A 19,305-nucleotide genomic window follows, 5' to 3' on the forward strand; every position below is an offset into this window, starting at 1 on the left:
TATTAACACCCTATAACATAAGACTAGTAACAAAAATAAAGATATCCCTATGTCCACGTCGTCATTGGCGCTCAAGGTAGTATTAGAATTATAGAAATTAAATTTTCAAAAAAAAATGCAATAAAAATACGCGTCTCTATTAAATATTTGTCTTATTTTAATATTACGTTAAAATAAAACATATATATGAAGCAAGTAAATCATTTGTTAATAACATACTAAATGATTTGAAGGTTAAGAAACGGAATCGGAAAGTGTTCTATATAACTAATAAGTGGCCTACGTGAGATTTTGAAGAAACATAGAGACTTTAGTCCAGTCGAGATTTTATTGTGGCAACACTGCCCGGCAGGAAAATGGCGAAAAAATCGTATTGGGCAAGTAATATCTACGAAAAGTTCGTCGTAATTTCAATTATCTGTCTGTGACATGTAAATAATGAAAAAGGATTGATTCATATATCGACGCAAGAATTGTTTCGATATTTGTGAAGTAAAAAACTTTAAGCATTCGATGAGTTTTCGATGATACGTTTCTGACAGCATGTCTACAATGGCCGATGATTCTACTTCTTTGCCAAAAAGGCGTCAATTGGTAAACAAACATTTTATTAACTAACCATTGAAAAAATAATATATAATAATTTATAGAATTGTTTTTATAATATATACTTACATTACCTACTAAGTATATAACTTTCATTATTTCTTTTGTTTTGTATATGTGTGAATAGGCGAAAAGTAGAGTGAGAGTGAGTGAGAGGGAAAAAGAATAAGAAATAAATTGTTTCATTGTTTTTTCGTACATTATTCTATTTTTTATATGCATATAAATATATATTTATATCCATGCATATAAATTGTATATAGAGAGAGAGAACGAGAAAGTTGTACACGGATGACTGGGCTATAGGCGATGAAGAAATTGAAGGACGTAGAACTTTTCAGCTCGATGAAAAGATTGAGTGCGATAGATATGATCTCAGTCATTTTACTGGTTTGTTCCGTGAAATGAACGGAACAGAATTGAATCTTGCATATCTTCAGAAGCATGGACTTGGAATACCCTTATTGTTTAGGGACAAAACTGGATTAGGTTTGAGAGTACCTAGTTCTAACTTTACCGTCAACGATGTTAGAACTTGCGTTGGTATGTTATTATCTTACACACTTTTATTATCGACAATGATAGATATTTAAATAAAAATAATAATGTTCTTGCATTAGGTTCTAAAAGGATACTAGATGTTATGGATGTTAATACGCAGAAAAACGAAGATATGACAATGAAGGAATGGCAGAAATATTACGAAGATCAAAATAAAGAACGCTTGTTGAATGTAATATCGCTGGAATTTAGTCACACTAAATTGGAAAATTATGTACAGTCACCAACTCTGGTTCGTCAAGTTGATTGGGTAGACGTCATATGGCCGAGACACTTGAAAGAGTCTCAAGTAGAATCTACAAATCTTTTGGAAGATATGATGTATCCAAAAGTACAGAAATATTGTTTGATGTCGGTGAAAGGATGTTATACAGATTTTCATGTTGATTTTGGTGGAACCAGTGTATGGTATCATATATTACGTGGTGGAAAGATCTTTTGGCTAATTCCACCTACCGAAAAGAATTTGACTCTTTATCAAGAATGGGTATTAAGTGGAAAACAATCAGATGTATTTTTTGGTGATATGGTGGATAGATGCGGCAGAATTAGTCTTACTGCGGGAATGACTTTATTTATACCAACTGGATGGATTCATGCAGTTTACACGCCTCAAGATTCTTTAGTATTTGGTGGAAATTTTCTTCATAGCTTTGGTATTGAAAAACAATTGAAAGTTGCCCAAGTTGAGGAACACACTAAAGTGCCCCAGAAATTTCGCTATCCTTTTTTTACAGAAATGTTATGGTATGTGCTCAATGATGAAATATTTCTAACAGCTGTTTTTATTTGACTTATATATTAATATTACATTCTAGGTATGTTCTCGAAAGATACGTACACGTCCTGTTGGGCAGAAGTCACTTAGATATATCGGAATCTCAAAGGCAACATTTAGTTCCCCAACATCATCAACATGTCCATCTTACACCTTACGAATTACATGGTTTAAAAGCGATTGTCATGTATTTGCATTCATTGCCGTCTACCAAAAAGAATGTGCCTGAATTAATACACGATCCCGTTGCCCTGATTCATGACGTTAGATGTTTAGTCGAACAACACCGACACGATAGTCCTGAAGCAGCTGTAACTGGTAATCCAGTCTTACCACCACCGCCGGCGTTAACTATAGCAGAAGGAGTAAATATCAGAAAATATAATAAACTTTGAATCTACTCTTTTTATATACAATTTAAATTCAATGTCTTTCTTTTTTCTTTGTTTAATATTATCTTAATTAGGAACGTATGAGGATAACAAAGAAAACTTTTGTGAAAATACAAAGGCACCATTCTCAAGAAAAATCGGAAAGAGCGTTTCCAAGAAGAAGACGTACTAGATGCAAAAAGTGTGAGGCATGCACGAGAACAGATTGCGGAGAATGTATGTATTGTCAAGATATGGTAAAATTTGGTGGTAGTGGACGTGCCAAGCAGACGTGTTTGATGAGACAGTGCCTTAGGCCCATGCTACCAGTTACAGCAGCTTGTAAAGTATGCCAATTGGATGGTTGGGGTCAACAACCTGCTCCACTAATGGGTATTTATATATCAATATATGTTAGATCAAGTTAAGGTAAAAATGTGTGATCAGTTAAAACATATATTTGATAATTGTTTGTATATAGGTAAACCTACACCGACAGCACCATCGAGATTAGTAGAATGTTCCATATGTTTTGACATAGTTCATCCAGAATGTATAGGATTGGATCCACAAAGAATAACTGTAAGCGATGATTTACCAAATAGCTGGGAGTGTCCTCAATGCTGTGAAAGTGGTAGAAACTTAGATTACAGACCACGACAGCCGAAAGCACGTGCTCGTAAACTTTCAGCATCTAGTGCAGCCTCGTCAACACCTACAACAGATTCTGAAAGAGCCATGACGCCAAGTAAAAGATCGAGACTCGATCCAAATGAAGTAAGTGTATTAGAAGATTAAAATATGTAAATTATTAATAAATCATTACGATATAAGCATGAATGAAATAAAATTACAGACATGGAATGATAGAGAACCAGCTGAAGGCGAGCAAAGGACTGCTTTACGTACACAATTAGCTGTACAGTTAACTGGTTCAAGTAGTAAATCATTGAAAAGGCCTCACGTAGTAGTTAGGCCTGTTTCATTACCCCCTGTACAAAGATCTGGGTCAGACTTTAATGGACAATCGTTAGCTTACGATAAAACGGCTATGCTAGCCGTTTTTAGATTTTTGAACGCAAAAGACTTAGCAAATTGTGCCCTGGTTTGTCGTACATGGGGAAAATATAGTATAGATCCAAGCTTGTGGAGAAAACTTGATATGTCTCATTCTCATTTGACTGCCTCACATTTAACCGGTATTGCAAGAAGACAACCTGAGAGTCTCTCACTTGATTGGACGAGTGTAACAAAACAACAGCTTGCTTGGCTATTAGGTAGATTACCGCAACTTCGTACTTTGTCGTTACAAGGTTGCTCGTGGACAGGAGTTTGTGCTTTGAGAACTTGTAGTTGTCCTCCGCTCGTTACTTTGGATTTGAGTAATGTAGCTGGATTGAATGATTCGAGTCTAAGAGAAGTTCTTAGTCCTCCAACAGATTCACGACCTGGTTTAATTGACAAAACCTCCAGACTTAAACATCTAAAAAATTTATCCTTGGCAGGATGCGAAATCACAGATATAGCACTAAGATATATAGTTCAACATTTGCCTTATATCGAAACATTGGATTTATCTTCTTGCGGAAGAGTTACCGATGCTGGTGTAGCTCAATTGGCAACACCACCAGCACAAGCAGTCACCAATTTGGCATCATTGAATTTAGCCAATTGCAGGCTACTCACGGAGATAACATTAGATCATCTTGCAAGGTGTAAAGTGCTTAAACGTTTGGATTTGAGACATACTACTCAAGTGTCTACACAATCAGTTATTAAGTTCGCTGCTAAAAGTATTCATAATTTGCACGTGACTGATGTTAAATTAGTTGAAGAGAAAAAGGTTAATAAATCCGAAGTTACGTGAAAGGAACATGCCAAAATTTTATGCTATGCTTTAATCAGTGCAATTCAGTTTTTGAGAAATAAATAACGCAACAAAGTACGATAAGTGATTGGACAATCTTTGAGTGAAACACGTATCACTATATTTATTTATTAATAGACCAATTCGTAACTGTAATGTTTGCTTGGAATACATTTAATCTGAATAATGTGAGGGAGAAAGAGAGAAAAGTCAATTCGATAATATTGGATATATTCGTCCTGTTTTCTCTACGTGGAAAAATACCAAACCCTCTCCCAAAAAAGGTTTGTTTAATTTTTTTCAAATAGAGAAAATAGAGCAAATATGTAATACAATCCAATAGATAATTATTATCTTATCGATAGACTTTAATGAGAAACTAATTCTGAGTAAAATAGATTCTTCATTTAAAACGATTAAATTTTATAATTTTTTCTTTTCTTTTTTGTGTGTTTTTTTTCTTTTCCTTTGATTCAATTATTCCAATGATGTATATTTTTACATTCAATTGGACATATTCAAATAGACGATAGTAGAATGAGTCATTCCATCAGATCATTAAGCATTAACTAAATTATTTTTTAAAGTGACGCTTTAATAATATAAAAAGATAAACATTTTTTGAAAAATCATTTTCTTTTTTTTTTTTTTTTTTAAGTAAACGATATGGAAAGTGCGAAAGGATATATATAAATATCCAAACGCGCAAATGAGAAAGTTATTATGATGAATATTAGAATTGAGATTTAAAGAAAGGTAATTATTAATAAAAAAAAAAAATTAAACTTATGCATGCAATGCCTATGAAAGCAAAAAAATATACAAGGATTAGCTCACGCAAGAAATACAATTTTTTTTCCTCTTGATTTTATAATAATAATATTAACGTCCGATTTATTTTATATTAACGTAAGAAAACTATCATGTTCTAACCAACCAAATGTATATAAGCCTGCCTTTATTTTATAAAGTATTTCTCAGTTGTTCTAATTAATATATGTATTATATATATACATGCAGAAAATAATGAAGAAAATAATAGCATTAAGCAATAAGGTTCATAACGAGATGTTATTTATATATTACACTGAGTGTACTTTATAATTTAATAACTCGTACGAAAAAGTATTGTCCGATGTAAAAGCGTTATTTATGTTAGAAGTATTTCAAAAACAAAAGTATTCTTCTTTCTTAAATCATCTTTCTTTTTTTTTTAACTAAAGAGAAATGTAAAAATCTCGCAATGAAAAACATCTTTTTTTTAATTCATTCATTTTGACTTGTACTGTAACATTTTTTAATGTAAACGTCTAATTTTTTTGATTCAAGCTTTTCTTAGAAGAATAAAAAGGATGAAGGTTGTAATATTCTAACACATTGTATAATACATGTAATTTAGATATTATAATAGCAATATATATGTGTGTATACATATATATACATATATACATTGTGTATTTATATATATGTGTATATATAGATATATATAATCTCAAAATATAAATTTGAATTTTATGATGAAATCTTCATTCGTACCAGCTACCCAAATGACTATTTAATAATCGAAAAAAGAAAAAAATACAACAGATGTCTTAACTTAAAAATTATAATGCAAATACCTGCTATCAAATATTACCTCGCATAACTTTATATATAAATATCACTTTGAAAAAAATCACGTGTAGACACTTAAATGTGTATGTATGAAAGTTCACATATATGGTATTTGCATTATTGAAAATATAATAAAATCATTTTGTGCCGGGTATGGTTAGAAAAAAAAAAAGCTCTGTACTATATAAATAAAAAGATGTACATAATATACGTATAATATTAATATTCCGTGTTCAGAGTTACTGCTATTTCATATTTTAGTACAACCGACTTCAATCTATTTTTGATTAGTAATTATTATTTCTAATGTTTTTTAGATATATATTGAACAATTATATTTTCTCCTCAATCTAAGTGTAACTCCGTTTATATTTAAATACATTTAAAAACATTTGAAATGTGTCTAATTATAAGAAGAATATTTTTGTTTTCTTTCTAATTGTAAGAAAAAGAAAATGATTATTACATTCACTTTATCAATACATTTAAAATTTTTAATTTAATGTACACCACCGATAAAAATAAAAGTATGTTCTTGATATATCATAATAATTTTATTTTAATAATTGTTAACATTGTATCTCTTCTTTTTTAAACTTTTAGTTGTACATTCAAATTCGATAGTATCGACGATACGAGATATGATTAACTTCGTCCAATCAGGAGCAAGCTGAGATTCAACGGACCAATGATATATGTGGAAGATTAGTCGTAGAGTATCGCTTATGGCGGACACTCGAAAGCAAATTGAACATAAGTTTCTTATCATAGTGTGTCGATATTAAAGTCGTTTCAAATTATTTAAAATCGATTGTATGTACGCAGTACAATATCAAACTCTGCAGTTAACATTACAGCAATACGACTCATTACAGTTTATGCAACGGCGTTTTTGAATTAGTTTGAAAATAAACGTTGAAGGCTAATAATGTAAGTTTTCTATATTCTGTTATAAAATAGATTTTGTTCTGTTTTGCTAATTTAACATATAAAGGATAAATATATAAAAATTAAATATTACATACAATATTATATATTATAGAGATTTTTAGTTAAATATTATTTTAATTTTATTTATATATATTATGTTCTGTATGAAGCTATTCAAAATGCTTTGTCAATATAGCTGAAAATACCTAATTTTATTAAAAAACATTTTACATGATATAGCAAAAAATAATGTTTATCTATTTGATACAAATCTGAAAAAAATGAAAAAAAATGAAAAAAAGAGAATTCTATCAAGATTTATATATTCTACAAATGTTATAATCAAAATCAAATGAATATCAAATGTAGGTGTATGCGTATTATTACGAGAGTGTTATTTTTTATCATTCATAAAATTCACTATATTTCAATATGTAATACCTATATGTGTAATATGTATACAATCGTTTGTACTTATTGATTATTTAACTTATATTGTAACTTAACCTAATTCCGCCAAGACAGAATCCAAATCTTCTTGTAAAGTAATACTTTCTTCTCGTTGTTTGGCTAAATCGTCTTTGAGTCTGTCAACTTGAGCTTTTAAGAGATAATTACCTTTCTTTAAAGCAGCCAATCGATTTTCGTGTCTCTTCACGTGTTTCTAGAAAAAGTAAGATATATATGATTAATCGAAAAGTTTAAGATATATTATTGCAATGTTATTCAATGCATACTTGTAGAATATTTTTCTCTTGTTCCATAGTATGACCTCCTTCATCTATTTCAGATTCTTCTTCTTCTTCTGACTCTTCGGATTCAGATTCTTCTTCAGACTCAGTTTCCTCATCTTCTTCTTCGTCTTCTTCTTCATCGTCTCCGTCTGTATCAGCCATTAACTTGGCCATTTTGTCAACCTCTTTTTGTAACTGCTTGAACTTCCGTTTCTCTTCTTTCAATAATTTCTGTTGCTGCTTTATTTGTTCCTTCAAGGCATGTCTCTCTTTTCTTGCATTAACGGCTTTGTCCCTAATATAATAGAATATATTTTAGAAATAGTTGATAATAATTTAGACAAATAATCTTACTACGCACATAAAGGTTTTCACTTTGGACGATAATAATTTAATCTCTCTCTGTAGACGCTTCTCAGCTGATACTTTTGGATCTTCTTCCTCCTCTTCCTCTGTACTTTCTTCTTCCTCTTCTTCTGTTTCGCTCATATCTTGTTGCTTACTCTCCATACTCTTTTGAGATGCAATTCTTGCAACATCCTTTGCACTTGGACATCCAGCCAATGCCATTCCTGAAAAATTGTACCATGCCTCTTCTGTCTTATCCTCAGCTAATTCCACAATCGGTTCAGTATTGTTATCATCATCATCATCATCATCATCATAATCATCATCATCATCATCATAATCATCATCATCCGTGTTATCTACACAACCCTCTCCTAAAAAGCACAATTAGTAGAAGCGTTATAGCCAGCTGAAGCAAAGCAATATAGAAAATTGAGACGCAGTTAGTGCAGCTGCAAATAATAAAGCTAATTAGAATGTTAATAAACATATATATTTACATGTAACTTAGAATTAAATCTTTTCCTCAAAACTTACCCGCTTTCATACGCTTCTCCAAATTGGCATACATTCGTTTTATTTCTTCCAATTCATTTTTATACTTGTCTCTTTCCTCTGCTGTACTAGCATATTCTTTTTCTAATCTCTCTGCGTCCTTTCTTGCTCTATGAGCTTCCTCTCTCAAAGACTCTGTCAACTTTTCATCCTGTTGTTTGTATTCCTGAACGTTTCTTTGCGATCTCGTTCGTTCCACCTCAGCCTCGAGATTTAAAATTCTTGCCTGTAAAAGGAAAATGTGTCGATGTTTGATTAATGGAAATGATTGATTCTTTTAATGCACACGCGGTTTTAAAATCACCTGCAATCTTTTATTTTCTCTTTCAAGAGCCTCTTTGTTTCTAAGTTCAATGGCAAGCATTTGTTTAGTACTTTGCAAATCGTCTCTAACTGCGTCGATGTCATCGTCATCTATTACGTCATCCGGCTCTGCTTCCGCCTCAACTTTTTGCATTTGTTCCTCTATCGTCAATTGCCTTCTAAATTTTCTAAGACCCTCCAATATTGGTTTAGATCTGTCGTTGGTCTTAACGCTTTTCAATTTAACGCCCTGCTGAATCTGCTTCAGCAATTGATTGTGCATGTTCGACTTTTCTGACTCGAATACAAAATGGGCCTTACCTGTTTCAAGAGAGAGAAGGATAAAAAACAAAGAAAGGAGAAAGACAAGAGTCTAAGCCTTGCTTGTTTTCAAAGAAATCCTTTTGAGCGGTGCCTTGACACAAACCTTCAATTATATATTATGCGAGTCATAATTTATCATTTGATCATTAATTATTTATATATCTGGTTATACAAAAGAAAAAGAAACATACTTGAAATAGAAAGAGGAGTTAAGAAGAGAGGGGAGGTAGAGATTAATTCACAAAGAAAGAGAGGGAGAGGAAGGAAGGAAGAAAAGAAGGAAGAAAGGGAGAGAAAAAGAGAGACAGACCGGTGGTTAATTTCCACGACATGTAATAAGCAATTTAATTGGCTTAATATTTGAACAATGAACACAAGACACCAACGTAAGGTTTCTCTTCGTTCTCACGAGAAGGAGAAGGTGGAGGGAGGGTCAGATAGTATAAAAGCAAAGGAGGATAATAAATATGGTATTTGTACTACAAACACAAGATACTGATCATAATACAGCCTACGGGAAACGTTAATTGAACGATAACTCATTAACAACGTAATTAACTTCTCATCTGTTTGGTTGCACAAGAGGTTGGTAGGTGAGAAGAAAGGGAAATAGCGGTATATGTAGAAAGAGATACACAGATATCATCGTAATCTGTTACTAAAAGGTAGGACCGAGATAAAATCGAGGATCACCTGCTGGATCAGCCGTGACCTTGTTAACCCTTTCAATTAATGGTGCACTTCTGTCGTTGCAAGTGACGTGTTTAAGACGTCTACCACTTTCAACTTCCTTCATCATGCTCGCCCAGTCGGGACGTTTCCTAGGTCTAGATTTCAGCATCTCTAATTGTTGTTCCTGACTCTCGGTTAGCGGTGGTAAATCTTTCAGGATAACTCGACTTGGTGGTGGCGGTGGTGGTCTTGGCGGGGGTGGAGGTGGAATGGCTGCTCTCGAGGAACTCTTCGACAACGTTGGTGCACCTGCAAATAGTGCAAAACCTCAATTAATGTTTACATTTCAAATCTACAAGCTTGAATCAGTAAAGAACTTTTTTTATTCCACCTCTTATTCGCGCGAGAATCGATTAGTTTTTTCTTGAAAAATAAAATTGAATGAAAGGGTTGTTACCAGTGGTACTTTCGCTCTTGGAAAGTGGTATAGTGTCACCTCGGGATCGAGATCTCTCAATACGAAGTTGTCGTTCGAGTTGCGGCCTCGAATTTGGCTCCTGTCGTCCATTCTCTCGTGGCTTCGATGATGGAGGTGTACTATTTGTCGTCGTAGTCGATTTTCCTGTTGCTGTAGTACTTTTTTCATTTTTTGGTTGAGACGGTATTATTGTGATTTTACTCTGTTTGCGTGGTGCTTGAGCAGTTTCGGTCGATTGCGGTGCTGGTTCCGTTGGTTTAGAGACACTCTATACATATATTAATCGAAAAGCAACATTAATTACAATTGTCAGGTGGATGGAAGAGAGATGAGATTCGTTCGTCGCATGGTAAAAATATTTCTCTCCTGATTCACTTCTATATAAATGTAATTTTTAATTGTGCAATTATTTGGATGCACTTTTTTTTTATCGTCCGGATAGTAGGGATGAAAGAAAACGAAAGAATCGATTAGTCATGAAAAAAAAAATAGGGAAATAAACAAGAGAGAGAGAGAGAGAGAGAGAAAAAGTGAGAAAGGGTAGAGAAGGGGGTGGAATTTTAATCTTGGCAAAGCGTCGACATTCGGTCGTCTTTAAATAATTCGAACTTTGAATCTTTTTTTATTTCTTTTTTTATCGCCGAATAAGATAGACTCCAAATTAAAACTTTTTTTTCATTCGTTTTTCTAAAGTTTTTTCATTTGATCTAATTAAGCTGAAATTTGTATTATTGTTATTGTCGATGTCATGATACAAGTCGAAGGATTTTGATCGAATCGGAAAAGTGCATAATCGTAGTTAGTTGTGATCTTGGGGGCGCGCGTACTTTAACACGTAGAAGGCGTCATATAAAAGCGTTAGGAAACTGGCGGAAGACGCAGCTGGCAAGACATTTGAAATAGAAACCCGTGTTCTTTAAATAATCGTGACCCAGAGGGACTTCTACGAGGGCGAGACGGAGAAAGAAAGAGAATTTGTAAGCATTCGCAAGCATTCGTAAGCATTGAGCAGGAGACGAGCTTCAAGATCGTTTCTACAATTGCGATCTATGCCGACGAACAAGATATATGCAATTTTAATCATTTCATTTGCGAACAGCCATTCACGACTACGATCCTACATCTATCTAGTTTTCGACACATTCATTTTTGATCGTTTATGTTTGTTTTTTTTACTAATACATTTTTAATATCGAATTCGAATTTTAAATCTCGAATTCCTGGCACACTTACATTTTACATTCGATCAATATCAAATTCGAGGATGATCTAATCTTACGAAAGTGTGTACAATCCGTTATGTAAATGAATGCAATATATTCATCTTCCAAATTATTGTTCTTTCATTAACCTATTCTTTCTCCTTCTCAACAAAAAACAAAGCTGAAAAGCTTTTTATCTATTTTGGCTTTTTTCCAAGAAATTGAAAGTAAAAAGAGCGCGAACTAAAGATAAACAAGAAGAACAACAATAATGTTGTGAAAAAATTAAATTGCTCGGAATAAATAAAAGCGAGACAGCTGATCGAAATTTTTAACGAACCTGCTCTAATGCTCATATTGTTTAGCATACCAAATTAACACGAGTACAATGTTTTTTCAGATTTAAACGTTGAGAAATGTTTATAAAGCATACACATTGCAGAACACCCCCACGTTTGCTATTAATACTTCGAGTTAGTTTTAAAGTCCTGACTTTGAAACCCAATACGTGAATGAAACAGGAGTTCGCGAATGATATTATTCGAAGTATTTTTCATATTAATTTTTTCCAGTAAATTTGATAAAAGAAATTATAATGAAAACATTCAATTTTTCGACATCGAAATCATTTGTTGGTTTTAATCAATTTTGTCCAACTTTTCTATACATTCTTTTATCAGGAATATAGAATATAAAAGAGGAACAATTAGAAAAGAAAAAGAAAACCATACCTTTAATGTAACTTTGGTGAAAGCTGGGGGTTCATCGGCCTTCGTCTTGGAGTCTCTTCTAGAATTGAGAGTCCAAGGTGCAGTGGGCATGGGTAGAGGGTTAGGACCACCATCCTTGACCCAGGGTGGTCGAAAGGTAGTCCTTTGTTGCGGTGGCTGACCACCGGCACCAGGCATCTTAACAACTTCCTTTTGTCAAGCCCTTCGATACTGTCTTCTGATCAATTTGAAAATAATGCTTTGGTCGATGGACCGCAGCAACCAAATAAAATATTTCTATTTAGGTAACACTTTTTTCTTTAGGACAAATATGATACACCACTGACTACGAGTAAAATGGATTATTTCGGGAGAATGATCAAATTAAATAATAAGAAAAGGAGTGGGGACGAAGAAATTAGGGTGGGGATGATGAGTTTGAAGTTAGGTTAATGACGAACAATCCACTTTTGTTAAGATTGTTTTACTATTCTTTCTCTCTCGCCCCCCCTCTCTCTCTCTCTCTCTCTCTTTCTTCTTTCTTTGCCGACAAATAAGTTGGAATTCACTCCGATGAACTCCGACAAGTTAGAAGATTTTTGAGAGTCTGGGAAAGATCGAGACCTGGACCACACACCGGAGCTCTACCAAACTGCACCTCCCTAACCGTGTGATATTTTGGTAGATCTGACGTCACGTAGAGTCGCAAGCTCGAAATAGAAATTGATACTCCTTCTTTCTACTTGTCTTTTCTTCCTATATGACAATTTTTTTCTATCTTTCTTTCTTTCTTTTTCTGCCCATAGTACGGTTGAAGTTTCTTTAATAATTATTTGGATACCAAATTCGATTGCTGTTCCTTTCGTTACGTTAACTAGAAGTAAACATGAATAATACATTGAATGATTATATAGTATTCGTTGAAAGTATTGCAAGGTTTATTCCAAAATGTCAACCCGCCGGTTTTCGTTAGAATCTGATATGACGCGTTTTTACGAGTATCGCGAATGAATTTCGATTGAATTTACGTAGGAGAATCGAATGTCGGTTCGAGTTTGGTATAGTACAAATCGATCTGTCCCTATTTTGTTCCACATAAATGTCCTTTATTTTTAAAGAATCTTATCAGAATGGGCCTACTTGACCTTGTTGAAGGGTTGGGCGTCTCCGTGAAAGGCAGTATCAGTTGGCAGCGGAAAAACGCAATGAGGCGTATCTGAGGCATAATTATTACCAGCAGACAGCGAGATATTTCGAAAGAGAGAGCAGAATAGCTAAGCATTACGACTCTTGGAACGTGAAACTTGCCGATCCTGAGGGTAAGCTTGAGAAAGAAGCTATAAGGAAAACAAAAATCGATCGACTCCTAGAAAGGAGAAGCAAATTGAGAAAACTTTTGAAGGAAGACGAAGATATCTATCAAGGAGAATTGAACGAATTAAATAGACAAAAAATCAAATCCAAAGTCGATAATTTGTCATTGGAGGATTTGAAAAAGAAATTAAAAGAGAAACGCATGGAACAGGATCTTTATTTGCCTGTTACATGTCGAAGATTGCGTTCATATTTTCTCGATCCTAAACCAATTTCAAGTATTATTTCGAAACTTAATCATAATCAAAGCATTACTAGTAACAATAGTAATAATAATAGTAACAATAATGTCATATCAAATGATTGTACGGAACGTGTATATTTAAAGGATACGACTAATTTACCTAAAACTAGCCAAGAAATAAATCGTAGCAATTCTATTTGTGTCAAGGGTATGTCCGATTGGAACCATCAGAAGGATCGATGCGATAATAAAATTGAATTTAGAGCACGCAATCAAAAGTATTCGGCACGCTATGCACGTAGGAGTTTGGAAAATACAAATGTCAGACCTGGCCATGATTTTTCCGACTGTTTCTCGCATCGTTTACAGGAACCAATGATGACGACGAGAACGACTACGATGACGACGGCGACGACGACGAACAGCAGCAGCAGCAGCGACGTGGTGGACGATGACAATCTTAAGAGCGATGTCGTTGACGATATTTCGATTTTGAAACAACCAATGGCCGATGTGGATGATCGACAGGAGCCTCCGATCCTTCCTGAGGTTCCTTCCGATAAGGATTTAAACTTAAACAGGACCGATCAAGAGAAAACAGCTGGTAATCTCGAACGCGACAACAAAGGCAAAATAGATCATCACAGTTTTGAAAGAGAAATGAATTATCCTTGGAGTAGAATGGACCCTCGCGATAAAAATCTGTCAGAAAAGATGTATCTCTTTTTGTCTTACAAAGATCTCAAATCCCAAATTAATGATCTTTTGAAGAGAGAAAATCATGCTTGCGAGAGACAAAGATGGGACGATGCTATTAGATTAAGGGCTATGAAAAATGAATTAGAGTTAATTAGGGAGAAGCAAATTTTTAATATGAAGAGTCTTGTCATGGACGAAGACGTTCGGGATAAGGCCCTGAAGAATATCGAGAAGAGGGAATCCAATCTTGCTCTTCGGGAAAACGCATCCACCGATACATCTATGTATAGGTAATTTATTTATAAGAAATTAATAATAAATATTTGTTGCTACACTTCCTTATTTCGTTATAAAATATGCATACAAAATTGATTTCATTACGAACGAACACTGTAACTCAGTGTTAAGGTTCTAAGGGCAAACAGTTAATCCAAACTTCTTGTCCAATGTCGCAATAGCAACCCTGAATCATTCACAAACATCCAAATAGAAGTGCCAAGAAACATTTCGACCTACTTGTCTCATTCCAATGAATATTTCTAATGTTCCAATTTCGAAAGAATGAAATACTCATCCTCCGCATTCCTTCCTTCCGTTTTTTTTACCTGAACAGAAAGAAATGATGCAGTTAGTAATTAATCACGCGTATGATTTAAACGTCAATTTTTAATCAAAATCAGACGAAATGTTAATTCGTATGTATGTGTGTGTATGTTTGTTTAGCGACGGTGCAAAGGTACTTTGGGAGAAATGGGTCAAAGAGGATAACAAATTTATCATTAAGGATGCCTCAGCTCAAAGAGAAATTTTGATAAAAGAACTGGAAGAGGAATTTGAAAATTTAGCTGTGAAGGACAAGGAACGAATCGTTAAGACTTATCGAAATGTCTATAACGATTCACATTTGAAAACTCGACGTCATTTTAATACAAATACGACTGAATAAAGGTCTAATTCGTCCGATGTGAAACTGTAGATGATATTGGTTGAAAATCTTTGCTTTGATATACATTAGATTAGGCATTTGTTGTGTCTTTTTGTTGTCGATATTAGTTAATAGAAAATATAATCTAACTAATCGCAAATTAATCTAACCAAGAAAGTTTATAGTCCGGATCCGAACGACGTTTCTGTAACTAATTGTCTTTTAATATTTTCTTGTTCACTTTTACACACGTTTTTAAATTATTATTATTATTATTTCATTGGTAGTTTGATGATTGATTAAAGTTATTAGGATTGTAAGTTTGTAAGTTTAAATTGCGGATCTGTAAATTTGATATGAGCTAGTTAGGTTTCGATAAATATCTTTGCGTTTGAATCAATTTTATATTTTTATAATTAAGTATACAACACAATATCTGAAAACGTTCGTATATAGTAAATAAATAAATAATTCGAAAAACTTATATATCTATATAATAATTGTTAAATAATAAATACAAAAATATTAATAATAAATATAGAATCAAATCTCAATGGAATAAGGCGACATTATTATTAGTTCGAACTATATATTTTTTATAAATTAAAAATGTATTAATCTTTAAATTGAATTACATTTAAAAATATTAATTGTTCTGTTTTATCGATGGACGTTAAAGTAGAGCAAGTCACGTGGCTTGTAGTTTAGCCGTAGTTCTTAGATGGCAGCACCATACTCTTTTTCATTTGGTAATAAAAGCGGGAAATTATTTTTCAATTTAATTCAAACCTAATGTGTTTGTTTCTCTTTCGTTGTATTTCAGAAACTGCTCTATTACTTTTTCTAAATCTAATTTTAAAGAATCGTAAATCGTTATTAATTTGTTTTCTTTTTATAAAATCAAATAGAGAATACTTTTAATCGTTTAAAATTATATCCTAAATCGAACCAAATCTGATTTATAAAATATGTTTGTAATTGTACATTATAAAAAATATAACATGTACCCAATTTCCAAGGCAATTAACGGACTGCATTGGGAAGAAACATTCTTGGCTAAAAAGAAATCTTCCTCACCTAGATTTGCTCAGGCATTATTCCCCTTATGCTTTAATTCCTCATCCCTCCGTTGAGCTAACTCTTAAGAGGACGACAACGCGTCGAAGAAATTTCAAGAGAAACACTTTCGAATAGGTGGTCGTCGTTAATCTCGCGAGCTGAGGCGGTTGACAAGTACCAAATTAGTCGGGTGATCCGTCAAAAAGCGCATTTCCGCGCGAGACTCAGGAACGAACCGACCGACCAACCAATCAACAAGAGTTCCTACAAAAGCGGGAGAGATATGAACACAAAGTACCACATGGTCTTGACCGAAAGTATCCGCTACTGCGCATGTGAGATAGAAATAGATGAGAGAAAGACAGAAATGCCACGACACATATCTATGAGATGAGTTGAAGGGTGGTGGTAGGTGGTGCGAGCAAGTATGACAAAGAGACACCGAGAGAGATACTCGAATCGTGAGTGCAATGGTCCATGAAACCTGCCTGGCTGCTCGGCACCACCCAGAGAGAGAGGGAGAGAGGGAGAGACGAGGGAGAGACGAGGGATGCAGCCACGCCAGCTATGTTAATTAAACGCGTTTCTAGCAACCCTGCATAGGAAATGGGATGAAGAAAGAAGAAAGAAAGAAAGGAAGAAAAAAAATAGGATGTGGCTGCTGTAGTAGTTGCTGGAGGAGGACCGAGAAAGAGGGTGCCGGCTAATAACACGTCCCGTACGACGAACACACGCCACACGCCCTCCTCGCCTCTCCTCTCACCTCCCCACTTACTATTTGCCCCTACTACACTACTACTACTACTACTTCTTTAACTGAGTTCCACTCTTTTCTCTAACCTCATCTTCTATACCAGCGAATATATCCTCTCTCTCTCTCTTTCTTGTAGGCAATTATAGTTTCTATGGATTTCTGATGAGTATTTTTGAGATGAGAAATTAATGGGTTAATGATTCAATGATTAGGAAGCGTTTTTCTGGTGTTATTTAAGAGTAATTAGCGTGATTGGGTAAGTGGAATCTCTCCTTTTTAGTTTTAGGATTGTTAGGGTTGCGTCTAACTTGGTAACGAGAATTCGACTAGTAGTATAAATAAAGGAATGAAAACATCTCAATGGAGTAAGTAAAAAAGAAATGATTTTTCAGAAGAATTTGTAAAGATCCATGGAAAAGTAGGCCGAGAGGGTATGGAAGACGTTGAAAAAGGAAGTTACGTCGTCGACAAATTAGCCTGCCAATAGCAGTCGGGCTGACGTCGTCGGTATACTCTTTGGTAAAGACTCCAAGCGTTTCGCGGAAATGTTCTGTGCGTAGGGACCACGTGCTTCGATGGCCCCTGTTAAAGGGAAGAACTAATTAAGAGTGCATATGTCCGAACGATGAGCCAACTTAATCATCGTCGGGAAAATTTTCTGTTGACAACTGATTAACCGTGTTACCCTCCCAACAGCTGATTAGCCCCAGCCATATTTCTTTTTTATTATATACCTTTGAATATAATAAATTTACAAAATCGTAGCATAGATAAAATTTGTCTTTCTTTAAGATACATTATAGTTGAGAATATAAACATTTTCATGTATTATTTATAATATTAAACGAAAAGAGAATGGAATACTTAAGGATTTCTCGAGGCAGCAATCGGGTTAATTGAAATTTACGCAAAATTCGTTTTGGAAAAGAAATGAGAGGGAAAGGAAGACGTATAGCTCGCGTATATCGTTTATAATATTTTCGTCCGAGCAATCGTGCTAATACTGGGTGTCTTACTTGAAATAAACAATCGTTATTAAAGCAGTAGGGTTGGAGATATTTGGGGATTTCATTTAAAATGAGACACCCAATATATCTATATACATTTATAGAGGTTCGTTATTAAATGAATTATACGACTACGATTTCGTTCGGCGCGAAAATTTATTACATTCCGATTAATATCCCTCGCAGCACAATGGCGCGTGCACTCGTTAGAATACATCGGATTACATCGTTTTGCCATCTCTTTGCGTATTGCAGAGAACAAATTTACCAGAGCGTAGTAGTTACGATCGTTGAGCTTTCAAAGTCCCAAAATATTTTTTACAAATTAAAAAAGATCTACGAATATAAAATAAAAGGTTTGCGAGATCAAGAGGAACCTAACTCTTTTTCTCTTTGTCTACACGTAAACCTTGTCAAATAGATTTAATAACTGAGAAATAAATATAAATGATCGTTTCATTAATAATTAACGATATAAAAAGGAAAGAGAACGAAAAGATCAAATGTTGTCGATGTTCTAATTTCGAAAAAGATTATCAAAGTTATTACTTTGTAAGTTTTACGTACACGTGTTAAATCGTGTAGTACCATTTGGCCCTGTCGAATTTTCAAATCTAATTTTTAAAGTTTTCTTTTTTATGTCAATATTGTTCGAATGCAACAACGAATTGATCCCTCATAACTGAATTACCAGACTAATTTAAAGTCGAGAAAGAGAGAGAGAGTCTAAAGTTTCCGCATCGACGTTACTTCTTTCTCTCTCTCTCTCTCTCTCTCTGTTTCATTTAATTTTTTTATGTTCTCTTGAAACGTTCATTGGTCCAGCCGTTGTTCCTTCGAACTCAACCACGGACATGGCAATTACCGTGAATTAGCATTTCTCTCGGTTCACCGAGATAGAAAAAGGCAGACGGATGAACAGACAGACAGAATAGGAAGAGAAAGGGAGAGAAAAGAAATAAAATAAAGAGAAACGAAAAGGGAAGAAGAATTTTTAAAACAAATTCGAATGTTTGTATTTTTTGTTGTACTCTTTTCAGCAAACAAATAATCATTTTCTCACGCTACCGAGACGTTACTCAGAACAAATAATTAAACTGTGTCTTTGAGAACGGAACGAAATGATGGCGGACGGAAATCTACACGCAAACGTGATTTTCGCGATATAGTTTTTGCGGTTAGGCGATCGCTCGGTGCTTAGGCTTCTTTCCCTTCTCGAAATGGACTCGCTGCTTTTCTCTCTCTCTTGG

The 19,305-nt window shown here is 34.1% G+C and overlaps 3 protein-coding genes across 4 annotated transcripts; 2 read left to right on the forward strand and 1 right to left on the reverse strand.

Annotated features, from left to right (window-relative positions):
* The first annotated feature begins 30 nt into the window (after nt 1-30).
* On the forward strand, nt 31-4,726 carry LOC106787506 (jmjC domain-containing histone demethylation protein 1). The gene is made up of 8 exons (XM_014749897.1): nt 31-76; nt 234-594; nt 870-1,149; nt 1,227-1,914; nt 1,986-2,310; nt 2,412-2,709; nt 2,798-3,093; nt 3,173-4,726. The coding sequence occupies exons 2-8, from the start codon at nt 544-546 to the stop codon at nt 4,181-4,183; spliced, it is 2,949 nt and encodes a 982-aa protein (XP_014605383.1). The 5' UTR covers nt 31-76; nt 234-543; the 3' UTR covers nt 4,184-4,726.
* A 1,640-nt stretch (nt 4,727-6,366) lies between these two features.
* Nucleotides 6,367-15,715, forward strand: LOC106787508 (putative uncharacterized protein DDB_G0289963). The gene is made up of 3 exons (XM_014749900.1): nt 6,367-6,727; nt 13,209-14,600; nt 15,034-15,715. Coding segments are annotated over exons 1-3 (1,617 nt in total). The 5' UTR covers nt 6,367-6,725; the 3' UTR covers nt 15,257-15,715.
* Nucleotides 7,018-13,165, reverse strand: LOC106787507 (glutamic acid-rich protein-like). Of its 2 annotated transcripts, none has more exons than XM_014749898.1 (8): nt 12,075-13,165; nt 10,121-10,409; nt 9,685-9,972; nt 8,669-8,988; nt 8,347-8,590; nt 7,823-8,183; nt 7,465-7,756; nt 7,018-7,391 (listed from the first exon to the last, which is right to left on the reverse strand). In XM_014749898.1, exons 1-8 carry the CDS (start codon nt 12,249-12,251, stop codon nt 7,230-7,232), a joined length of 2,133 nt encoding a protein of 710 aa, XP_014605384.1. In that variant the 5' UTR covers nt 12,252-13,165; the 3' UTR covers nt 7,018-7,229. The 2 variants fall into 2 exon arrangements, with proteins under 2 accessions (XP_014605384.1, XP_014605385.1); XM_014749899.1 differs by having other exon boundaries at nt 7,019-7,391; nt 7,823-8,033.
* Nucleotides 15,716-19,305: the final 3,590 nt, after the last annotated feature.

Source organism: Polistes canadensis, unplaced genomic scaffold (genome assembly GCF_001313835.1).
Source record: "Polistes canadensis isolate GaletaPanama2010 unplaced genomic scaffold, ASM131383v1 scaffold_103, whole genome shotgun sequence".
NCBI lineage: Eukaryota > Metazoa > Arthropoda > Insecta > Hymenoptera > Vespidae > Polistes > Polistes canadensis.